The 23,481-nt window shown below is 35.9% G+C and overlaps 1 protein-coding gene across 1 annotated transcript in view; it reads left to right on the forward strand.

Annotated features, from left to right (window-relative positions):
• Positions 1-2,540: 2,540 nt before the first annotated feature.
• TMPRSS11A (transmembrane serine protease 11A) overlaps positions 2,541-23,481 on the forward strand; it is a gene marked incomplete at both ends in the record, with an annotated part of 38,548 nt that continues 17,607 nt past the window's right edge. Inside the window, 3 exons of the mRNA XM_084234085.1 lie at positions 2,541-2,670; positions 4,632-4,750; positions 22,414-22,481. Of these exons, the coding sequence (XP_084090211.1) occupies positions 2,541-2,670; positions 4,632-4,750; positions 22,414-22,481 (317 nt within the window). The remainder of the gene's footprint in view (positions 2,671-4,631; positions 4,751-22,413; positions 22,482-23,481) is intronic.

The following is a 23,481-nucleotide window of genomic DNA, read 5'->3' on the forward strand; positions in this document are numbered from 1 at the left end:
GATTATATAGTGTTACTCTGAATGAGTATTATCTGTATTTGCCCTTTCCTTAGAAGAATGCAGAGTGCCAGTTAGGTCACAGATTACATTTAGCTTTGTTTCATTTCAATTTCAAAGAGTTCACTTTGCATTACCCCAAATTATTTGTATAAAATGTCCCTTAGTCTTCTAGTTTTATACTTAGCATAAAACTCTCTTTGCAGGGAATCATCTTTACTAAAACTTTCCTGAAAGTTAAGGAATATTTTTAATCTCACATGCTTTTTTCAAAAATTTTCTTCTTTATGACATTCTTTTGTTATATTATTTTGCTCCCAAAGATCCCCATTCACATATGTACATATACCTTTTACCAGTTATTTAAATACTAATCTAGATGCTGCTGGTATACCTTACCTAATCATGTGACCCTAAAAAGGGGGCTAGGCTCAGCTGGAGAGAGATTGAAAGGTGATATGTTTGATGGGGGCAGATTCCCCATCACTGGCTTTAAAGGTGAAGTGGGCCACATGGCAAAGAAGGTGGATGGCAGCTAGATTCTAGGAGAGACCTCTGTATTCTGCAATAGAAAAGCTCAGTTCAGCTTCAAGAAACTGATTTCTGTCTATAATCCAGGTGAACTTGAAAGAGGATCACAGATGCTAGAGGAGATAGCTGTCTCAGCTGACACCTTGAATTCAACCTTGTGAGATTCTGAAAAGAGACTCCATACCAGGCACCTTATTAAGTCTTGGTGATAAAAAGATGAACAAGTCTAGTCCAAATGATTGAGGAGTTCACAGTTAGGTGAAGATTAATATACATACAAACCATTCTTGATACAATGTGATGGGTACTATGTTGATCATAAGGGCTACAGGAAAAAAAATCTTTTTTCTTCTAAAGTGTATAAATTTCCTCTATTCCTGACTAGATATTTTCATTTGCAATAACATGAAAGGACTGAGAGGGTATTATGTTTAGTAAGATAAATCAGATGAAGAAAAACACCATATTATTTTACTATGTTGTACATAGAAAAATAAAAAACTAAGTAAAAAAAATAAACTCTAATCTGTAAGACCTAGATATAGTTATCAGAAGAAAAGAGGGAAGGGAGTGGGTAAATTGGATCAATTATATGGTGAAAGATAGAATTGGTGGGACCTCCCTGGCAGCACAAGGGGTTAAGACGCAACCTATGAAGCTGTTTGCGGCCACTGCAGCATGAGTTTGGTCCCTGGTCAGCCAAGTGGCAACCCATATGGTGCAGCAGACCTCTCCTGACTTGCCCGCTGCTCCTCTCAGCAGTGTACTTCGGTCAGTCTGCCTGTTCTGTTCCCCACTCTGTCTCTGGTGAATCCTCTCACCCCCCACACCTCTGGCCTGTACCCCAGCTCTTGTATGCATAAATAAATCTTTTTAAAAAAAGATAAAATTGGATTTTAAGTAGTGAACTTGGTGTATACAGATGTTGATATTTAATGATGCGCCCCTGGAACTTATATAATGCTATGTTATTTCAATAAAAAAAATCATAAAAAAAAATTCAGGTAAGTACAGAGATGAAAATTCTAAAGGACAACTGGCCTGACCTCTTCAACAACTTAATATCACTAAAATGGAAGCAGGAATATTTAAAGAAACTTAAAAGGGCTTCCCCTGGTGGCGCAGCGGTTGAGTGCTGGGTTGCGTGGGAGGCTGCCCACAGCCTCTGCAGGCCAGTTGGATCCCCGGCCACTGGCGAGGGTCCCACAAAAAAAGAAAAAAATAAAAGAGAAACTTAAAAGACAAACAACCATATGGCCCTTGATTGTACAAACGTACAAACCATTTGTAAATATAATGGTGACAATAAGATGGGTTGCATATTATAAAAGTTACTCTTAAATACTCTTAATTATTCAGGAACATTATAGTATTGTGGTTATGTTGGTATAGCCTAATGCTTTACAATAATATTTTAGTGAAAAGCTACGATATCAATATCTTGTTTCACATGGTAGCAAAATGTGAAGAGGAAAAAAAAGTTGTACAAATGATAAAATGATGTAAATATAGGGGTGTTCTATTATACAATTCTATGATTTTACTATTTTTCTACTATACTATTCTATATCCTATAGGTCTATTATCTGATTGTCCATTATGTATGAAAATTTTTATAATGAAGAATTAAAATAAAAGGTAAATGGGAAAATATATTTTAACCACTTTGTAAATGCTAAAAGGACAGACAAAATTTGTTTTAAAAAAAGTCTTGGAAAAGGTGGAATAATCCTTTATGAAGCATGTGTGCTACTTTCAACCATGCTGCTAAGACAAGTCAGAATTGTCACCACAGAGAGGCTACCAAAATACCTCTAGAAATAGAAACCTGTAGCAACATTATTGATTAACAGATCCTGATCTTTTTAATAAGTCCTTTCACACCAAGATGAACTTGACCAAAATTCAAGAAAGATGTCTTCTTGCTCAGAAAATTAAATTAAAGCAACTTGCACCTAAGAGAACAAGGAAAACTACAGATTACAATGTGAAGGTAACTGGTGAATTTTCCTTTTTGTAGAACAGTAGGGTTTGGCACCCGAAGCAGAAATTTGAAACCATGGATGACTGCCCTTCTCATTGTGTTATTACTGACAGTGGTAGCAGTGGCTATTGGTCTTCTGGCTCACTTTTTAGTCTCTGGTAGGTAAAATAACAGTAATGAGGTTGATTTCATTTTTATCTGTTAAAGCTTCATTTGCATGTATGCATATATGCAGATTTAATTTCATCCCAACTTTTACCTTTAAATAACCACACTCAGAATTTCTAAAATTTTTCAATTATCTTCACAAATAATTACTGAATGCCTGTTACATGCTGGCATTAATACAATTAAGCAAAGACACATTAAGAAAAGAAGAAAATTTCCTAGCCCTTCAGAACTCACAATCTAGTATTCTTTTGAGAATTTACACAAAAGATGAAAAATAGTCATTTTCTAAAATTTACTAGAATCATCAAAAACACTCAATTACCAAATTAAGTGACAATATATTAGTTATTAAAATGGAAACTTTTACTCATGATTATCATTTTCTATTCAATAAAAGTAAAATAATGAATTTTGAAATGATTGGTAAACTATAAATACGACACAATATTATTACTCTTAGAGAAAAACATTTACTCTTTCTAAAACAATGCACAGGTTCATTTTTTATTGACTAATCACACAATGTATTTTAGAATTCTCTCCTCTTAAGCTGCTTTCTAAGCATAGAATGCAAATCCTTTACATTTTTGATAAATCCTCACAATATCACTCTGATAGAGAGTTACTCAGGCTGCTCTGTGTCATCTTCCTCAGGTTTGAAGGGGACCATTAAAGGGTTTAAGTGTACAGTCTGTGCCCCATATGACAACCCCATCTGCAGTTTATGCCAATGGAGAAAGAGTCTGACATCAGTTAAACTAGTTGCATAGAAACCCCTTTACAAGATGTATAACATTTAGTAAGAGTATATAAATCATATAGCTAATAAGAAGGACCAAAACAGCATTGGAGTCCAGAGATACCCCACTGAGGTGATATACCATCCTCAGATGTATCTTTCTTTCCTACTTCTACAGCCAGGAAACCCATTAACACATGATTCCTCTCTGAGTCTGGCTATCCAAGGATAGCATTGTTTTGTGATTGTTCCAGTCTCTACTTTACACCTGTTAGTTTTCTAGCTCCTTCCCTTTCCACTCCCTCCCCCACCCCTAGGATTTTACCCATAAAATTGCAAATTGCTCAAGAATCTCCACTGCTATTTTCTTACCTTTCTTGGTTGCCAAGCCTATATGACTGATCCATCCCTGTTAACACACTATTCTCGTCTACAACCCCAGATGGTTTTCCTCTCTTTCTTTTCACATGTTTCTTAGTGTTTCTGGCTCTAAACCAAAACAAACTCTACAATATGATTGTACAACTGAGGCTATTAGAGGTGGAAGGGGAGAGAGAAGGGTGGAAACAGGAGGGGAGATGCCAGTGAACAGTGGTGGGGGGGCCTATGCGTGCTTTGGTAGTAGTTGTTTTGTGGTGATATAGATCTAAGGTGTAACTTTACTTCTCTAAATCATATGCAGTATTGCAAACCAATATTACTGCAGTAAAAAGATATATAAAAAACATTTTTAATTTTTTTTTAAATTATAAGGACATTCATTTATCTACACTTTCAATAGAGTGGAGTGATACATTTTACCTTAGCAAGGGGCAATATAGTAATATAATGTTCTGGAAGTTAGATGATTTGGGTTTAAAACTTGGATAGCTTTTTCACTAGTTGTGCAGCTTAGAGCAAGTTACTTAACACCTCCATGCCTCACTTTCATCTCTGAAATGGAAATGATGCCTTAGAGAGCAGATGGGAAGATCTAATGAACTAATACATGTGAGGTGTCCAGAACAGTACTTGACACATACTGGACACTCAATAAATATCAGCTATTATATGTAATATAAAACAATAATCATTATTTGTATCATTTTTTTAATGAAACTAGATAGTGATACATTCAAAACGTCATAATAGCCCCTTTATATTTGGGCCTTAGATCCTGAAATAATAGCTCCAAATGACTTAATTTCCTACTTTTCCTTTTCATCACAGGCCAAATAATGGAGTATTATCATGGCACCTTTAAAATTTCAAGTCTACAAATGAACAGTAATTCTAGACAAAACAGCAAATACCACCTTATGGACTTACGAGAGAGAAGCGAAAGCTTGGTAAGTCAGATAAAATTATTTCTATCATAGGATAATAGATAAAATTCCTTCTATCATAGGAAGGGATTTTGTGGATTATTTCCCTTGATGTTTCTAAAAACAAAATTTTCAGACCACCTGCATCAAAATCATGTTGCAGTTTTCCTGGGACCCACTCCAGACCCCCCAATCAGTGTCTGTTGATATGAGTAGGTGGGTACCGAGGAGTAAAGGAATCAGCAAATCTAAAAATTATGATAAACTACTCTTTCTAATTCAACCACTTCATTTCAAAGTGAGAGAACTGAGATCCAGTTTTCCTAGCCTATTGCGCCCCCATGTCCACCAGAGTATTAACCAAATGGAAATGCTTAACTGCAGCAAAAGTGGTTATTTGCAAACACACAAGCTTTTATTGTGAGACATTTTAAGATTTTTTTTTAATATTTGGGAAAAGACAATCATAAATGAATCATAAATGTTCTTTTTATCTCACAAACATCCTTTTAAAGACAAAATATACTGGCCTGTAATGTAATATTCAAATGAAATGCTAGCAATTTTGTTAAAACTAAAATACAAGACTGCCACCAAAGGAAAAAAAGTGAATTAGGTTGTATAATAGTTCTGTTTAGGATGCCTGTGAACCCCCACTCAAAAAGCTAACTTAACTGTCCTGACATGGAAGTAGAGATAGAGTTCTTTTAAAGGGGTACAAATGGCGGGTATATTTGTTTTAGCCAAAGAACTTTTTGTTCCAAAACATGTCTTTTCATTCTCAAAATCAACTTCTGTTTTCCACATCACCATCTGACCTCTACCTATATGAACATATTTACAGTAATAAAATGGGAAGGACTAATAATCTATATTTTTAATTATCCCTAAATCATGCGCACTTTTTCTTTCTTGAAGCCTCTTCCCTCTCCTGAATCAATAATTAAGATTTATATAGACTTCTTTTATATCAAGAACACCTTAGAAAATAGCATCTACAGCCATTTCTTGAATTTCAAAAAAATCCTGGATACAGGCCAATACTGCCTTTATTCCTCTACTTCTGAGTGACTCCACACAATCTCTTCAATGGAAAAAAAATATCTGCCTTGGTTAAAAAGATAAATAAGTTCTTTTAACAATGAAAAATGTTTATAATTTATGAGGAAAAGTTTGAAATTTTCTTTCACTAATTTATAGTCAACATCATTGTTTCTAAGACAATGTCTTTCCTGAAATAAATGGACAGGAATGCAGTAGATCTTTTAACTGGAATTGAAAGAAATGCAGAGGAACATCTTTAACAGAAAATGTCTTCGAAAGTGGATGTTTTGTCTTTCTAGGAATGCAGGAACCTCAGGTGCAAAGTCTGAGTTAGGTAATGACATTATCATCCTGATTCCATGCAAGGTCTTTCTCTAGTTATTATTTAGTACTCTCTTTATTTCATAACATACTCTCATTTGCTGCCTTTTGAGGGCAATCTTTTTGTATTTCAAGTATATACTTTGTATTCATTCTTGCAAGAGTGCATTTTGTTGTTTTGTGTGCACATGCTTTTTAATTTATTCTTTGGACTGTAACTCCCTTATCCTAATTCAGGCTGCTGTAACAAAGTACCATAGACTCAGTGACTTATAAAACGCAGTAATTTATTTCTCAGTTCTGGAAGCTGTAAGTCTAATCAGGAAGCCACGTGGTCACTTCTGTTGATGACGCTCCTTTGGGTTGCAGACAGTAGACTTCTCAGTTAATCATCACCTGGTGGAGAGCAAAGAGCTAAAAACTCTCTGGGGTCACTAATCTCATCAAAACCTAAACACTTTTCAAAGCCCCACCATTGAATATCATAACATTGGAGGTTAGGATTTCAACATTTGAATTTTGAGGGGAAACAAATACTCAGCCCACTGCATCACTTTTTATTCATTCTTTTTTACTCTGTTTAAGATTTATTCATGTTCTGGGCCTCCCCTGGTGGCACAGCGGTTGAGCGCTGGGCTGCGAAGCTGCCTGCAGCCTTTGCAGCGTGCAGGCAAGGGTCCCACATGGCGCGCAGACCTCTCCTGCTGCGCCCGCTGCTCCCCTCAGCAATGTATTTTGTCAGTCTGTTCTGTTCCCTGCTCTGGCTCTGGTGAATTCTCTCACCCCCCAGTGCATCTGACTATATACCCAGTGCTTGTATAAATAAATGAAAAAAAAAGGTTTTTTAAAAAAGATTTATTCATATTCATCTATATATATCTGTATGCATCATTTCATTGGTATTAGCTGCTATATGATGATTCATAGCACTATCACATTTTAACTCCTGCTATTATTTCAAGAAATGCTGCACTAAATAGCCTCCTATTTATCCCCTATAGTCACATGAAAGTTCTTGTGGAAGCAGATTTACTGGATTTCTGGGTGTGCATACACTTAATTTGACTAATTGGTGCTGGCTTGCTCTTCAGAATGGCTGAATCAGTGTGCACTCCCATATGCAGCATATACAGATTCTTATGTCCCCATATCTTTGCCAACACTTGGTCTTATTTGACTTTCTAATTTCTGACAGTTGAATAGGCATCAAGTTGTATCTTAATCATGGCTTACTTTGTATTATTATATTTATTAGTGATTTTGTGCATCATTACATACTAGTTGATCTTTTGGGCATTCATTCCACAAATTGCCTATACATATCCTCTGCCCATTTTCTATTAGAGTTGTTTTATTAGTATTGCTTTTCAGAAAGTTCTTTACATTTTCTAGTTATAAAGTTTGTTGGTTGTAGACAATGTATTTATCCATGTGTCTTTTATTAATCTGGACCACACTGACTTCAGGAAATAGAAATTCATAATTTTACAGCAATCACATTCATCATTTTTATCTTATGATGGTGTTTTCAAGAAATTGTTCGCGTTTTTAAGTCATAAAAACATTTTGCTGTATTTTTTCTATTAACTATATCATTTTACTTTTTACACTGGTCTATAATGCATATGCAGCTCACCTTTGAGTGTGATGTTAGGTAGGGACTTAGATTTTATTTTCCATAGAGTAAACCAGTTTTTTCCATAAAACTAAACAATCTCTCTTCCCAATATATGGTATGATTATTCAGTATTTTTCATTTCTTGGTACCAAAGACTTGTGGAAAAGGAAATATAGTCTTTCTCCACAAACTACTTCATTTTCTTTAAAGAGATGAGAATAGCATACATGAAACTGAATAGAATGACATAATACAATTAAGAACTAAATTGTATGTTGAGGACAATACAAGCAGAAGAACTACAAGGAAAAGGAAGATCAAGTGGGGTTCTGTGGTCAGGAAAAGCTTTGTATTCATTTACCCTGTTTGAACAAGACATGTGTCCTTTTCTTTCCACTCCCCACTAAGTTACCTTAAAAGAATTACAGGAAGGGCCCATACCTCATCTTGAGCCACTCCTGTTTATTGTTGCTAAATCCCAATGAATAAAGCCAGATTCTTCTCTTTGCTCTATATGAGTGCTAATTAAACAGCCAAGAAAGACAGGTTGCAGGTCCTGTTCTTCATGAGTTGGAATTTATTCATTTGAATGCAAAAGGAGATAGAAAAGTAAAATGAGCTCATGATCAGATACTGCTAAAATTTATCCCATTTCCCTGATAGAGTGGAACAGACATGGCTTTTATGTCAGCCTTCAGGGAAGACTCTTATAACCAAATACCAATAATTCATGATAGTCCCAAAGAGGTAGGTCACTACTGTCATCATTATAAACTTAAGTAGGGTCACTGACTGAACAAGTACATCATTTAGGAGAAATACATTTTAGAAGCATCAAGCAATGTTTTTAAATTATAAATATTACAAAGATTTATAAATGAAATTTATAAACTTGTAACACTATAACAAGAATAGCTAACATATATTGAATGCCAAGTACCATGCTAAGCACCAAATATGTATTATTTTAGTTAATCCTCAAAAAACAACTTTATAAAGTAGGTACAATTACTAAGACAACTTTTCAGGTGAGAAAATTAAGGTACAGAGAAGTTCACTTATTTTTTTAAAGATTTATTTATTTATGCAAACAAGATCTGGGGTACTCAACAGAGACAGAGTGGGGAGAACAGGCAGATTGACTGAAATACGCTGCTGAGGGGAGCAGCGGGCAAGTCAGGAGAGGTCTGCTGTACCATGTGGGTAGCTCCCTGGTTGGGGATCGAAGTTGTGCTTCAGTGGCTGTGGATAGCTTCATAGGTTGCGCCTTAACCCCTTGCACCACCAAGGAGGCCCCAGAAGAGTTGATTTAATCAAGATCATATAACTGGTAAATTATATAGATAGGGGTTGAGATTATATACTTTTCATAAAGATCTGTCATCTATAAGAATCCTATTTGCGATTTTACTTTCCATCTGACAAAAACACTACAAAGCATGTATCTATCCTGGTACCTTATTCTCTTTCACTTATGCTACTGACTTGTTTAGGGACCACCATCTGCCTAACAATGGCAATAATTGGAAATTTTTTTAAGGCTGCCTCCAAAACAAACACTGCTGCTGTGCCTAAGGCAATTCTAAATTTTGTCTTCTTTGTACTCACTAACACAGGAAAGAGGGCTGAAAACAACCTTCAGTATATCCATGAACTATATTTCTATGATTGTAGAGATAAAGAACTTGAAAACTGTGAGGGAAACAAGGAAATAAATATGGTTTAGGAAAACTTGCTAAAGAAATTAAAATGCAAAAGTAAGAAATTTGGTTATGAAATTTTGGATCTGAAAGCAGGAGGTTCTACTGAGAAAAAGCTCCTGAGTCAAGATAAACTCAACCTTAGCAAAGGTGTTTGAGTATCAGAAGTTTGAAGTTGCCTAAGGTAAGAGGGGTAAAAGATGCTCAACCCTGGGTGGAATGCTACATCCTTATGGCTAGAGAGGAGATGGAATTTGGAATCTTTGAAAAATTAGATTATCAAGAAACATCATGTTCAGAGGTTTGAGAATTAGATGTAGAATATGGCTGAGTTTTCAAAAATATAAACAACATTCATTTTGTAACTGAAGTGTGACACAAGACAAAGATATGTATCCTTACCTCTAAATTCAACGTGCTAAATGTCCATCATGAAAGAAAAAGCTAATCATTGTGTATTTCTTTTCTAATCTGTAATTAGGCAATTAGGCATTAACTACACTTTACAGATCAGAAAACTAAGTCTCTGAAGTGCAGATCCACAGATAGTAAGCAATGAAGGAGATCTGATGTTACATAGGAAATTCAAATGTACTCTTTCCACTTATTTTCTACTTGAGAGGAAGGAACTCAGGTAAGATAAAAAGATCAGTCCTATATTAATTCTTATATTTAATTTTTAAATCCATAATGATTATAATTACTATATGCTATAGTAGATCACTTTTAATTAGCCGACACATTAGGGTTACTTATATAAAGATATCCTCATCCTCAGTTTCTTTACTTCCCTATAGTTTTATTTCCCCAGTTTTATTGAGATACAATTTACATATAACACTATATAAGTTTAAGGTATAAAATGGATTGATTTGATACACATATATTGCAAAATGGCTACAATCATGTCACATAATTACCGTCTCTTTTTGTGGTGAGATCATTTAAGAAGTACTCTCTTAATAACTTTTAAGAATATAACACACTATTATTAGCTATAATCACACTTTACATTAGATCCCAGAACTTATTTATAATATAATTGGACTTTTACACACTTGGGCTAACATCTCTCCTATACTTCTACTCCATCTCACCCACTCTTGGTAACCACAATTCTGTTTATGTGAGTTTGTCTTTGTCTGACTTATTTCACTTAAGCCATGTTATCTCAAATGCCAGGACTTCCTTTCTTAAGACTGAATAATATTCTACTGTGTGCATGTAAACTCATGTACATTCCACATCTTTATCCATTGATACTTAGGTTGTTTCCATGTCTTAGTTTTTTGTGAATAATGCTGCCATGAACATGGGAGTGAAAATAGCCTTTTGAAGCTTCTGTACAGCCAAAGAGACATTAACCAAAACAGAGAGACACCCCACTGATTGGGAAAAAATCTTTGCACTCCATCCAACTGATAAGGGACTGATCACAAAGATATACAAAGAACTCACATGGCTCAACAAAAACAAAATAATCTAGTCAAGAAATGGGCAGAAGAACTTAAAAGACATTTCTCCAAAGACAAAATGCAAATGGCCAACAGGCATATAAAAAATGTTCAACATCCCTTATAATCAGGGAAAGGCAAATCAAAACCATACTGAGATACCACCTTACACCAGTAAGAATGGCACATATCAAAAAAACAAGCAACAACAAATGTTGGTGAGGATGTGGTGAAAAAGGAACTCTCCTACATTGCTGGTGGGAGTGCAAACTGGTCCAACCACTATGGAAAGCTGTCTGGAGGTTCCTCAGTCTACTAAAAATGGAGCTACCATATGACCCGGCAATTCCACTCTTAGGGATCTACCCAAAGGACACAAAAATATTGATTCAAAAGAACACCAGTATACCTATGTTTATTCCAGCGCTATTTACAATAGGTACAACCTGAAAACAACCCAAATGTCCAAAATTAGATGACTGGATCGAGAAGATGTGGTATATATACACAGTGGAATATTATTTAGCAATTAAAAAGATAAACTCATGTCATTTGCAGCAACATGGATGGAGCTAGAAGGAATTATGCTCAGTGAAATAAGCCAGAAGGAAAAAGAAAAATATCAGATGGTTTCACTTATAACAGGAATATAGGGGAACCAAATAAGACATCGGTGCAAAAAAACAATAATACCAGTACAAAACACAACAAAGCAAAAACAGACAATTACAAATCAGAGACAGACTGCAGGGGAGGAGGAGGGAAAGGGATCAGAGTGAGGGAGGGAGAGAGGAGAACAGTAGACTGTGGTGATGGTGCATGGGGGGCCTTGGGGAAGGAAATTCTATGGGGACTCAACCTGAGGCAGTAGGGGGGGGATATTGTTAAAAAAATAAAATATTGTTAAAAAAAGAAAATAGCCTTTTGATATCCTGTTTTCATATCCTTTGGATATAGTCCCATGTGGGATTATTGACTCATAGGGTAGTTCTATTTTTAGCTTTTTTCAGGAATGTCCATTGTTTTCTACAGTAGCTGTTTTAATTTACACTCTCACCCAAACTGTACAAATGATTCTTTTTCTTTTTTTTTTTTATAAATTTTATTGTTATATTCCCCATACAATTGCAGCCCCCCCCCATTCTGACCCCAATCCCTCCCCTCCCGCCCCCGCCCCCCTAAAAGTGTCTCTGGTTCATAGTTTTTTGTTGATTTTGATTTTCACTTTCTTATAGTTATTCATTTTCCTGGTCCCTTATTTAAGTTTTCTAGATTCCTGCTATGAGTGAGACCATCCGGTATTTTTCTTTTTCTTTTTGGCTTATTTCGCTGAGCATGATCCCTTCCAGCGCCATCCATGTTGCTGCAAATTGCATGTGTTTATCTTTTTTGAATGCTGAGTAATATTCCATGGTATATATGTACCACATCTTCTTGATCCAGTCATCTATTTTTGGGCATTTGGGTTGTTTCCAAAGCTTAGCTATTGTAAACAGTGCTGCTATAAACATAGGGGTGCAGGTGTTCTTTGGAATTGATGTTTCTGTGTCCTTTGGATAAATACCTAGGAGTGGAATTGCTGGATCATATGGAAGCTCTATGTTTAGTAGGTCCAGAAATCTCCACACAGCTTTCCACAGTGGTTGGACCAGTTTGCACTCCCACCAACAGTGCAGAAGAGTTCCTTTTTCTCCACACCCTCGCCAGCATTTGTTGTTGCTAGTTTTTTTAATATGTGCCATTCTCACTGGTGTAAGATGGTATCTCATGGTAGTTTTGATTTGCATTTCCCTGATGGCAAGTGATGTTGAACATTTTTTCATATGCCTGTTGGCCATTTGCATTTCCTCTTCAGAGAAGTTTCTTTTTAGCTCTTCTGCCCATTTTTTGACTGGATTATTTTCTTTGTTGTTGTTGAGTCTCATCAGCTCTTTGCAGATTTTTGTGATCAGTCCTTTATCGTTAGTGTTGGGTGCAAAAATGTTCTCCCAGTTGGTGGGGTTTCTCTTTGTTTTTGTTATTGTCTCTTTTGCTGTGCAAAAGCTCTTTAATTTGATGTAGTCCCAGCTGTTTATCTTTGCCTTCACTATCACTGCTTTGGGTGATGTGTCTGTAAAGATGTCTTTGATGTGCAGATCTCGTAGTGTTTCGCCTATATTTCCTTCTATATAACAAATGATTCTTTTTCTCCACATCCTTGCCAACACATTATCTCTTGCTTTTTGATGATAGCTATTCTCACAGAAAAAAGATGTTGTCCATTTTTAAATTCAGATTGTTCAGTTTTTGCTATTCAATTGCATATGTTCATCATATATTTTGAATATTAGCCCCTTATCAGATGCATGATTTACAAATATTCCTTCCAATCTATAAATTTCTTTTTCATTTTTGATTGTGTCCTCTGATGTAGTTTTATCTTGATATAGTCACACTAATTTTTGCTTTATTGCTTATGCTTTTGGTGTCATAGCCAAATGATCATTGCCAAGACCAATGTCAGGGCACTCCTATTTTGTCTTCTAGGAGTCTCAGGGTTTTAAATCTAATATTTCAAATTTTTTTTAAGAGAGTTTCATTCTTTTGCATGTGGTATAATAGTTTTTCCAGCACCAATGATTGAAGAAACTTTCCTTTCCCAATGACTATTTTTGGCTCCCTTTGTCAAATATTAGTTGACCATATATGTGATGGTTTATTTCTGGGTTCTTGATTCTGTTCTATTGGCCTGTCTATTTTTATGCCAATGCCATGCTGTTTCAATTACTATCACTTTGTAATATAACTTGAAACAAGGAAGTGTAATGCCTCCAGTTTTATTCATCTTTCTCAAGATTAATTTGACTATTCTGGATCTTTTTGGTCCCATACAAATTTTAGGATTTTTTTTTCAATTTTTGTAGAAAACACCTTTGGAATTTTGATAGAAATTACATCTAAATAAAGCTTTGATAGTATAAACATTTTAACAACATTAATTCAGATGATCCATGAATGTGAGATCTTTTGTGTTTTATTCGATTTCTTCATTAAGTCTAGTAGTTTCCAGTGTACTTCCTAGGTTAAATTTATTCCTAAGCATCTTATCACTTTTTTTCCTATTATGGATTAGATTGTTTTATTTCTTTTTCAGACATTTTATTTTTAGTGTACAGAAACACAACTGATTTCTATATGTTGATTTTGTATCTTGCAAATTTGATGAATACATTGATTACATTTAACAGCTGTTTTGTTGGAGCCTTTAGGATATTTTTTACATGAGATAATATATCTTCAAATAAAGACAATTTCACTTTCTGATTTGGATGAATTTTATTCATTTTTCTTGCCTGATTGTTCTTGCTAGGATGGCCAGTATAATTTCACCTTGTCCATAGAGAATACTTTCCAAGACCCACAAAAGATGCCTGAAACTACAAATAATACTAAACCTTAAAGTAGGCTGTAAGGAATTAATATTAACTATTAGAAAAAAATGATATAGTATAATAAATCATATATGAATGCTCCCTCTCTTCCTCTCTATCTCCATCTCTGTCTCTCAGAATATCTTTGGCACATAATATTTTTGGACTGTGGTTTACTCTAGGTAAGTGAAACAATATAAAATGAAGACACAGTTAAAGGGGGACTACAATATTATATTTAATAAGTGATGAGAATGAGTACCTTGTTATCTTATTTCTGGTCTTACAGGAAAACTTTCAACCTTTCACTATTGAGTATGATGTTGGCTGTGAATTTGTCATGTATGTTCTTTGTTATGTAGAGTTATGCTATATGCAATTTGTTGTAATTTTTATCACAAAAGGACATGCATTTGTTAATTTTTCTGCATTTATTGTGATAATCACAAATCTTATGATTCACTATATCACATTATATATCAACATTACCTGACTAAACATAATTAAAAAAAAAATACGTAATTTGACCTATCAGATTATATGCCCTGGAAAACATTCTGCATATACTTGAGAAGAATGTGCATTCTACTGCTGTTGGATTGAAAATTCTGTATATATCCATTAGGTTCATTTGGTCTAAAGCATATTTTAAGTCCAATGTTTCCTTTCTGCTTTTCTGTCTAAATGACCTATCCATAGTTTAAAGTGGGGTATTGACCATTATATTGTGGTCTATTTCTCCTTTCATATCTGTCAGCATATGTTTAAAATATTTGGGTGCTCTGATGTTGGGTACATACATACTTCAGATTATTGTATTTTTTTAAAGATTTATTTATTTTCTTTATACAAGCACTGGGTACAGTCAGAAGCATGGGAGGGTAAGAGGATTCACCAGAGACAGAGTGGGGAGCAGAACAGGCAGACTGACGAAATAACACTACTGAGGGGAGCAGAGGGTGCAGCAGGAGAGGTCTGTGCGCCATGAGGGACCCTCGCCAGTGGCCGGGGCGTTGTGGAGGCTGGAGGCTGCCAGCAGCTTCGCAGCCCAGCGCTCAACCACTGGGGAGGCCCGATTATTGTATGTTTTTAACAAATTGACCTCTTCATTATTTTATGTGTTTTTTTAAATCTCTTGTTATCATATCTGGCTATCTTGTTATCATTTCTGGCTGATTTCTTTGTATCAGATTTTAAGGAGGAAGACAAAAGAAGAAGGAACTGAAATAGAGAGGGAAGGTGGTTGGTGAATATATTTGCATCTGTATATCTAGAATAGGCACCTATGAATGGAGGAAAGATATGGATGGCTCTTTTCTGAATAAAATTTTGGGGTTTTTTTGAGAAAGGAAAAAATATTCACCTCTAAACTTCTGATAGAGTTGCAAATAAATCATAGTCTTCAGTTGGCTGGATTGCCTATTTAGATTATTATTCATCATTCAGGTACTTTATAAGAGAGTCTAAGAAATACTTCATCCCTCTTTCCCCTTCCCTGTCACAGATATATCAAATTTAGAGATTTCAAAAATTACATACCTGGGGAGGACAAGAACTCTCTAAATAATGAATTCCCCTTGCTTTAGGCTTTCTAGTTTCAATACCTTTTGTAATTTAAACAGATACAACTTAGATATTTCCTGTTGAGAAAGTTAGACTTGTGGTTTACTGAAAGTCAATAATCTATTCTTATTCTTTGTAACCTTTAATTTAAAATATTTTAACTATAAATTCAATTTGCCTCTCAATTTCAGGAAAGAAAACAATTTGGGGTAAGGTTATCCAGTAAATTGCCATTTGCTAGAGGTTATTGGTTAGTCACAGATGTCTCTTTCCTTCTGACATTCCCTAAGGAAATACTGAGAAAGGACTTGTACAATCAAAGGCATAACTTTGATAACATGACATACTGTGACAACCCACTTGGTGATATCATTACTTCCTGGCTTAGGGTAAGCAGAAAGTCACATTTCCCAAGTTACTCCAAACACAGATGACATATGACACTGGATCCAACTTCCTTGCCAGTCGACACAATACTGGACTCAAAGCTGTGGGAGTTATGGAGAGAGCTTTTGCGAAAATGAAGTGACTCAATTCCTTTAAGTCCAACAACCCTCAAAATCCTGTGAGCATCACTGGTGCTTAGGTTGGCTATGCTCTATATAGGCTCAGGATAATGAGTCACAGCTGCTTCTTGAATCCTGGATTTTACCAAAAATCTAGGGTTGTAAACAGAAACAATAGCATCTTCAAGGGATTGCAGTAATAACAATCAAGATTATAGTCCTTAGTTTTGAAGACAAAACAGACGGTCTTTGAGTTGAGTTGTAAAAGATTCTGGTCCCTTTACCTGCTGCTTCCTGTACCTAGGTGGGTAGGAGCTCTTAGTGAAACATTCACTGTGTTCACCCCGAGGTTGACAATGTAAGAACATTAACAAGCTCTGAAACTGGACTGTCCTGCTTTCATTTCTTGTTGTGTCATCTTGAGCAAGTCACTCCCTCATCTATGTAATACAAATAATAACAGCATCCACTTCAATGGGCTGATGTAAAAAGCAAATGAGCACAAATATAGTGGACTTTGTGGTTGGTGCACAGGTGGCAGACAACAGTGATAACTGTTGCTATTATAACTACTGACATCTCACCAGAGAGGACATTTCCACAATAAATGAAATTTCCTGAAAATGTCAACAAGGGGCCTCCCCTGGTGGCACAGCAGTTGAGCGCTGGGCTGTGAAGCTGCCTGCAGCCTCTGCAGTGCCAGTTCAATCCCCGGCTGCCAGCGAGGGTCCCACATGGTGCAACAGACCTCTCCTGCCATGCCTACTGCTCCCCTCAGCAGTGTACTTCGTCAATCTGCTTGTTCTGCTCCCCGCTCTGGGGAATTCTCTCACCTTCCCATGCTGTGGACTGTACCCAGTGCTTGTATAAATAAATAAATAATTTTTTTTTTAAAAGACATATTAAAAAAGAAAATGTCAACAAGGAAAAAAGATTCCCTTCAAACAATTCATAGACAATTTTCTTTCTCCGGGAATATTGATCGGATGTAAAACTCATTAAAAACTCTTGTGAAAGTTTCCTGGTAAATGTGAGGCTTTCTGATACATTCATTCACTCAACAAAAACATGCTGCATACTTACATGTTGTAGATTATAAATAGATGAATTACCATCCCCATCTATAGAGGGATTGCATTTTAGTAGGAAAGATAATTCATTTTCATAAATAACTGTACAAAGGAGCAGATGATATAAGAGGGATAAGTAAAATTAAGACAAAAGGGAGAGAGATTATTTTGAGGGTCAGGGGATAAACCTACCAAAGTTATTGTCTGAAATAAATGTTGAACAAATTGGGATTCTGAAAAAACAGAGCTAGCAGTATGGGGGAGGGTGGGCCTCCCCTGGTGGTGCAAGCGGTTGAGCGCTGGGCTGCGAAGCTGCCCGCAGCCTCTGCAGACCGCTTTGATCCCTGGCCACAGGCGAGGATCCCACATGGAGCACAGACCTCTCCTGCCGCCCGCTGCTCCCCTCAGCAGTGTATTTCATCAGTCTGCCTGTTCTGTTCCCTGCTCTGGCTCTGATGAATTCTCTCACCCTCCCGCACTTCTGACTGTATCCAGTGCTTGTATAAATAAATAAATAAATCTTAAAAAAAAAAAAAAAAAGAATGTGGGAGGGTGCCACAGACCAAAGCAATGGCCTGAGAAGGACAAGTATGAAGTCAAAAAACACCAAGTCTGAAAGGTAATGGTGGTGTTGAAGAGTGGATGGGAATGAGATAGGGTGAGGAGCTTGAGTGTCTGCCCTAATGAATTACAATCTATTCTCAACCTAACTTGAGTTTGGTCCTATAGCAGGACAATTTTGATTGAGCTTTATTTAAAACTAAATGTTGATTTTTAAAAGCATCTCTTAAATCACACTTTGTGTGGTACTATTTTATAATCGGAAGAAAGGTAAAGTATCTAAAGTTTTCGTCATAATACGGTTTTCATTTGTTAACTCTCAGGGCGTTATTTGGCAAAAGGTTGGAAGAAACTGGTTTTTTTTTTGTTTGTTTGTTTGTTTGTTTTTACTCAATGACCAATCTGTGTGAACTCTGCAGTCTCAACCCTGAATCAGCCCTGATGTGAATCAAAGACTGCTAAGAGAAGAGTCAGTTGGAAAGCATCTGACAGTGAAAGGCTGGTGACATGTGTAAACAGAGTTAGTTCAGGAATAAGAACTGAATGGTTGGGCGGGTCTGTTTGTTCCAGTTGATAGCCTCTCCCTACCTCTTTCATTAAACACCCAACTAACCTTCAATTGCCCTTTCAGAACGATCTCAGTTCAATTTCCAGAATTTCAAAATCATCAAATACAGAGGTACGAGCCAGAAAGGGGGTATTTTGCTGTTGAAAGACTAACTCCTGTGACAAAACTCTATAAATGCCCCCAAATGGGAGGTAGGATAGATTTAGAGATTGCTAACACTATTTCACTATATAAATAAGGTGGTATACAACTTTAAAAAATGTATCCTCTAAAACTTTAGGGAATTTAGAATACCAAAAAATTGGCAGACCTTTTCTGATAAAGTAAGCCTTAACTTGCCAGGGAAACATGATTTCAGAGTTTGTAGAGTACTAGTTCATACATGAATTCCAATCAGCAATAAAGTTTATGTCTTTTCCAATTTCCCCCTTGGGGAAATTCTATTAGTAGAGGCATATTTTTAGCCAGTCCAGTCACAATGCCCCAGCATTTCTCAAAGTGTTCTCCTCAGCTACCTTGAACCCCTGAAGACTCCTGAGTCCCACCCCAGATCTAATCAGTGGGGTCCTCTAGAGACAGAGTCCAGAAATTTGAACTATAAAGGATAAATTTCTCTTTTTTAGCGATTATTAGTTTAACCTAGATTCTCCTTATCTGATTCTTTCAGCTCTTACCTTCCTCACAATTTAGCCATTCAAAGATGGGATTGATGTTGGACTTAAGTTTTATTCTCGGCAGGCTTAGTTTTTTGTTTACACAGAAGAGACTTTGGTTTACAACACTGTGTATGATTTAGGAGTACAGTTTCACACCTCTTAAAATGTGTGTTACCACACCAGATACACTATCAAGGTACCAATAATCCTCCACTATTCCATTTAGCCTCCTACCCACTTTACACATCACTGACCCTGCCTCACCGCCCCTGCCCCTCCCCAACATATTCCCTCTGATAGCTTCCATTCTTCAGATTTCTTCTATTTCCCCATTCTTCAGATTTCTAGGGTTTGTTTTTGGTTTGGTTTATTCCTTTGTTTTCTTTCTTTATTTTCCACATAGGAGTGTAATCATCTCGTATTTGTCTTTCTCCTTCTCACTTATTTTACTTAGAATAATCTCTTCCAGTTCCATCCATGTCATCACAAATGGCAAGATTGCATCCTTTTTTATAATAGTATTTTATAAATGAATAGTATCCTATATAGTATATATATAGCACATCATCTTTATACACTCACCTGTCACTGGACACTAATGCTGTTTCCATAACTTGGCTATTATAACAGTGCTATAGTTAACAAAGCATACACAATCCCTTCAAATTAGTGTTTTTGCATTTTGAGAGTCTGCCATACTGTTTTCCATAGGGGTGAACAAGTCTTCCTTCCCACCAATAGTGTATGTGGGTTCTTTTTACACCAAACCCTTGGCAGCACTTGTTTCTGGTCTTTTTGATGTGGGCCATTCCCACAGGTGTGAGGTGGTATCTTACTGTAGTTTTGATGTGCATTTCCCTGATGATAAATGATGATGAACATTTATCGTGTGCCTGTTGGTCACCTGTATGTATGTATGTCTTCCTTGAATAAGCAGCTAGTTCTACACAGAACTCAAAAGTTAACAAAACCGGAAAATAACGTAATCACAAAATAGGCAGAAGAGCAGGCATGGAGTGTCTTATGAATGAGTTATGTCAACCAGAGTCAAAAATTAAATCCAATACCTTTGTTAACTAGTTACAAATGGCAAAGGGATCAATTGAGAGTAGAATTTTAAAGGATAATTACAAACCAAACTGCTTTAAATTATCAATTGTTCACTTTTCTTCCTTTAAACCTTTGGCACTTTTCTCCCTGTTTTTATTTGTTCGCCTTTTCTTTTCTTTTGTATTTCCTCCAGATACTGAGTAATAGCTGTGGGTGACAAGAAATGATCACAATAATGCACTACTGTGAAATCATATCACCCAAAACAATTTTGTTTTTAGCATACTTCCTCATATTATTTAAGCTTTCCTTATTTAAATCTAAATAAAGATATATTTTGTACTAGAAATATCTTCTTTAAGATGTGGTACATATACACCATGGAATATTACTCAGCATTCAAAAAAGATAAACAAATGCAATTTGCAGCAACATGGATGGCGCTGGAAGGGATCATGCTCAGCGAAATAAGCCAGAAAGAAAAAGAAAAATACCAGATGGTCTCACTCATAGCAGGAATCTAGAAAACTTAAATAAGGGACCAGGAAAATGAATAACTATAAGAAAGTGAAAATCAAAATCAACAAACAACTATGAACCAGAGACACTCTATGGGATGTGAGGGGCAGTGAGGGGAGGGATTGGGGTCAAAATAAGGGGGTTGCAATTGTATGGGGAATATAAAAATAGAATTAATTATAAAAAAAGAAATATCTTCTTTAAATACTGTCTTTGATCCTAAGTTTATAGCTATTATCAAATGCCTATCTTTATCTTTTTCAGTCAACTGACTATTTATTTAAAACTTATGCTTTGTATGAGGATAACTGAAGCAAAAAAGTACATCACATCTAGTGGGGAGACTGTGTGATTGATGAAAAGAGATGGCCCTACAGGGAAATTCACATGTCTCTAAATTTAGATTATCTCTTCAAATAACATAGGAGTCAAAACAATTCTCATTTTATAGAATAAGTGTAAGGTCCACAGGAAACCCATGCATATTTTGGTTTCCAATAAAACATTTATTAATGCCTGATAATGCTAAAAAAAAAGTCAGAACTTATTTCTTAATCTTTGAAGCAGCCTTCCCTTTATTTTTTATTTTGTGTTTTTCAAAATGATGGTTGGATTTCTTTCCTCTTCCTTAAGGATTAAGGTCATGTTTGTGCATGTTTCACTGTCAAATGTGAAAAGTCATGCCTGCATTCAGATGACACTGCTGCCACCAACTGGTCAGTAGAAAATACTGCAAACAAAAATCTAGGTTTCTAAGTCACTGTATCATGTTTAAAGCGCTGCACAAGTAGGAGGAAATTAGAACTCTGTGTTTGAATCAAGAACAAAAACTTTTTCTTCTTCCTTTGTGACATAAATTAAGAAACACCTCTTTGATCTAAACCAACAACAGTTTTTTCCTCTATCTTCTACCCTGATTTAGCTGATGGTTCACAATCTACAACTTAAAAATCTTTGACTCTCTCTCCCCTATCAATAATGCCATTTACTGCATTTATAAATGCCTGCAGGGAAATCTGAGACCTAAAATGCCATGATGGGAATTAGGAAACCACTTGCAATACTCTATCAATACATTATGTGTTTTTAATCTTCACAGCCCCACTAGCAAATCAATATCTTTGTTTTATAGATTAAGAAACTGAGGCTCATTTTGGTTCAGTAACCTTTGCAAAACATCCAGTTCATGAGCCTCAGGATAGGCTTCACAGCCAGGAGTGAGTCAAGGTTGTCTCCACCACCTGTCATGGCCTGCCTCTATGTCCCATCTCTGTTCTGAATCTTTCTGCTTTACTTTCTATAGAGTTTGAGGAGTGTACTTTCTATCCCAAATGCCTATCCCAGCACATTAGAATCACCCACGAAGATTTTTGCAAATATGAATACTGAGGCCACCTCCAAAACAATTATAACCAAAATTATAAAAGAGGGGTTCTACACTTGATCTTAGCCAAAAGGCCAAGAAGCGGTAAGAGGGGCTCTAGCATCTCATCTTTTGTTGACTTCTGCAAATGATTCTGTTGTAATTTGAGAGTTAAGGACCACTGGCTTAAATATATATTTTAAAATTTTCCCATTGATTTGAAATTCAATCAGGAGTCTTATTACAAAATATCTTATTAACACAGTTTCTCTCTTGTAATACAGGTGGATGAGATATTTATAGATTCGACCCTGAACAAACATTATATCAAGAACCAAGTAGTCAGACTGACGTATGTATGTTTGGGCAAAGGTGGAGTCACAAGTCTGGAAGAACAGTGGGCAGAGACAGGATCCCTTATATACTGTGTGGCTCTCTGGGCTATAGTCATGGCTCAGAGTCTCAGAAACATCACCTTTACAACAGTCCCAAGATATAGATCTGACCACCATTTTGTAAACGAAAAAAATAAGACTTGATGAGGTTACAGGACATGCTCGCAGTTCTCCAAGCATTTTCCCCAAATGATGACCAGAATTCAAGCCTCATCAACTGATTGTAATGGCCATGACATACAACTGACTGTCAGGAACCTGTAGTCTTGCAAAACCAAGAAGCATGTTACTGCAAGCTTCAGGATATATTCTTTCAACAGATGTTCCTTCAGAAATATTTAAAAGGCAAAGTTGATTATAAAATCCAATCATGTTTTACCTGTAATAAAGCCTTAGTGAAAAGAGACATACCCAAACAAAAAGATGTTTTTGTTTTAATAAATTTTCTTTTTGTTGTGGTGGAAGGGGAAGACTCATCAGTTGCAGAAATTGCTGAGAGGTTTCCATTGTTGTTAAGCACACAGCATAAAATATAAGTCATATGGACCTGTAGAGTTGTGCCTATTCTTTATTTCCTTAAATATATTCTGACTTAGATTGGCAGAAACCATACTAACTTTTATCATTAATAGAACAAAACCTTATTGGCAGACATATCCAACTTCCTTACACATTTACTAAGTAACTAATAACCTCCATAGGGTTTTGTAATATGAATTTGATGAATTCTATAATATTTTGGAGATAAAAGGTATATATTTGTTGAATATCTCTAGATTTTCATCACCATTTTCAAATTCTGATTTGTCATAACATTCTAGCATTAATATCATAGTTATTAACACCTTTGGACTTATAGGCTGATCACAGGTTTTTGTATAGTGCCAAAGAAATTCTATAAGCTAATAGTACAAATAATGCTTTTCTCTAAGAGGGAAAATCACCTGGTCATACGTT

This window comes from Talpa europaea, assembly GCF_964194135.1.
Source record: "Talpa europaea genome assembly, chromosome: 5".
NCBI classification, from domain to species: domain Eukaryota; kingdom Metazoa; phylum Chordata; class Mammalia; order Eulipotyphla; family Talpidae; genus Talpa; species Talpa europaea.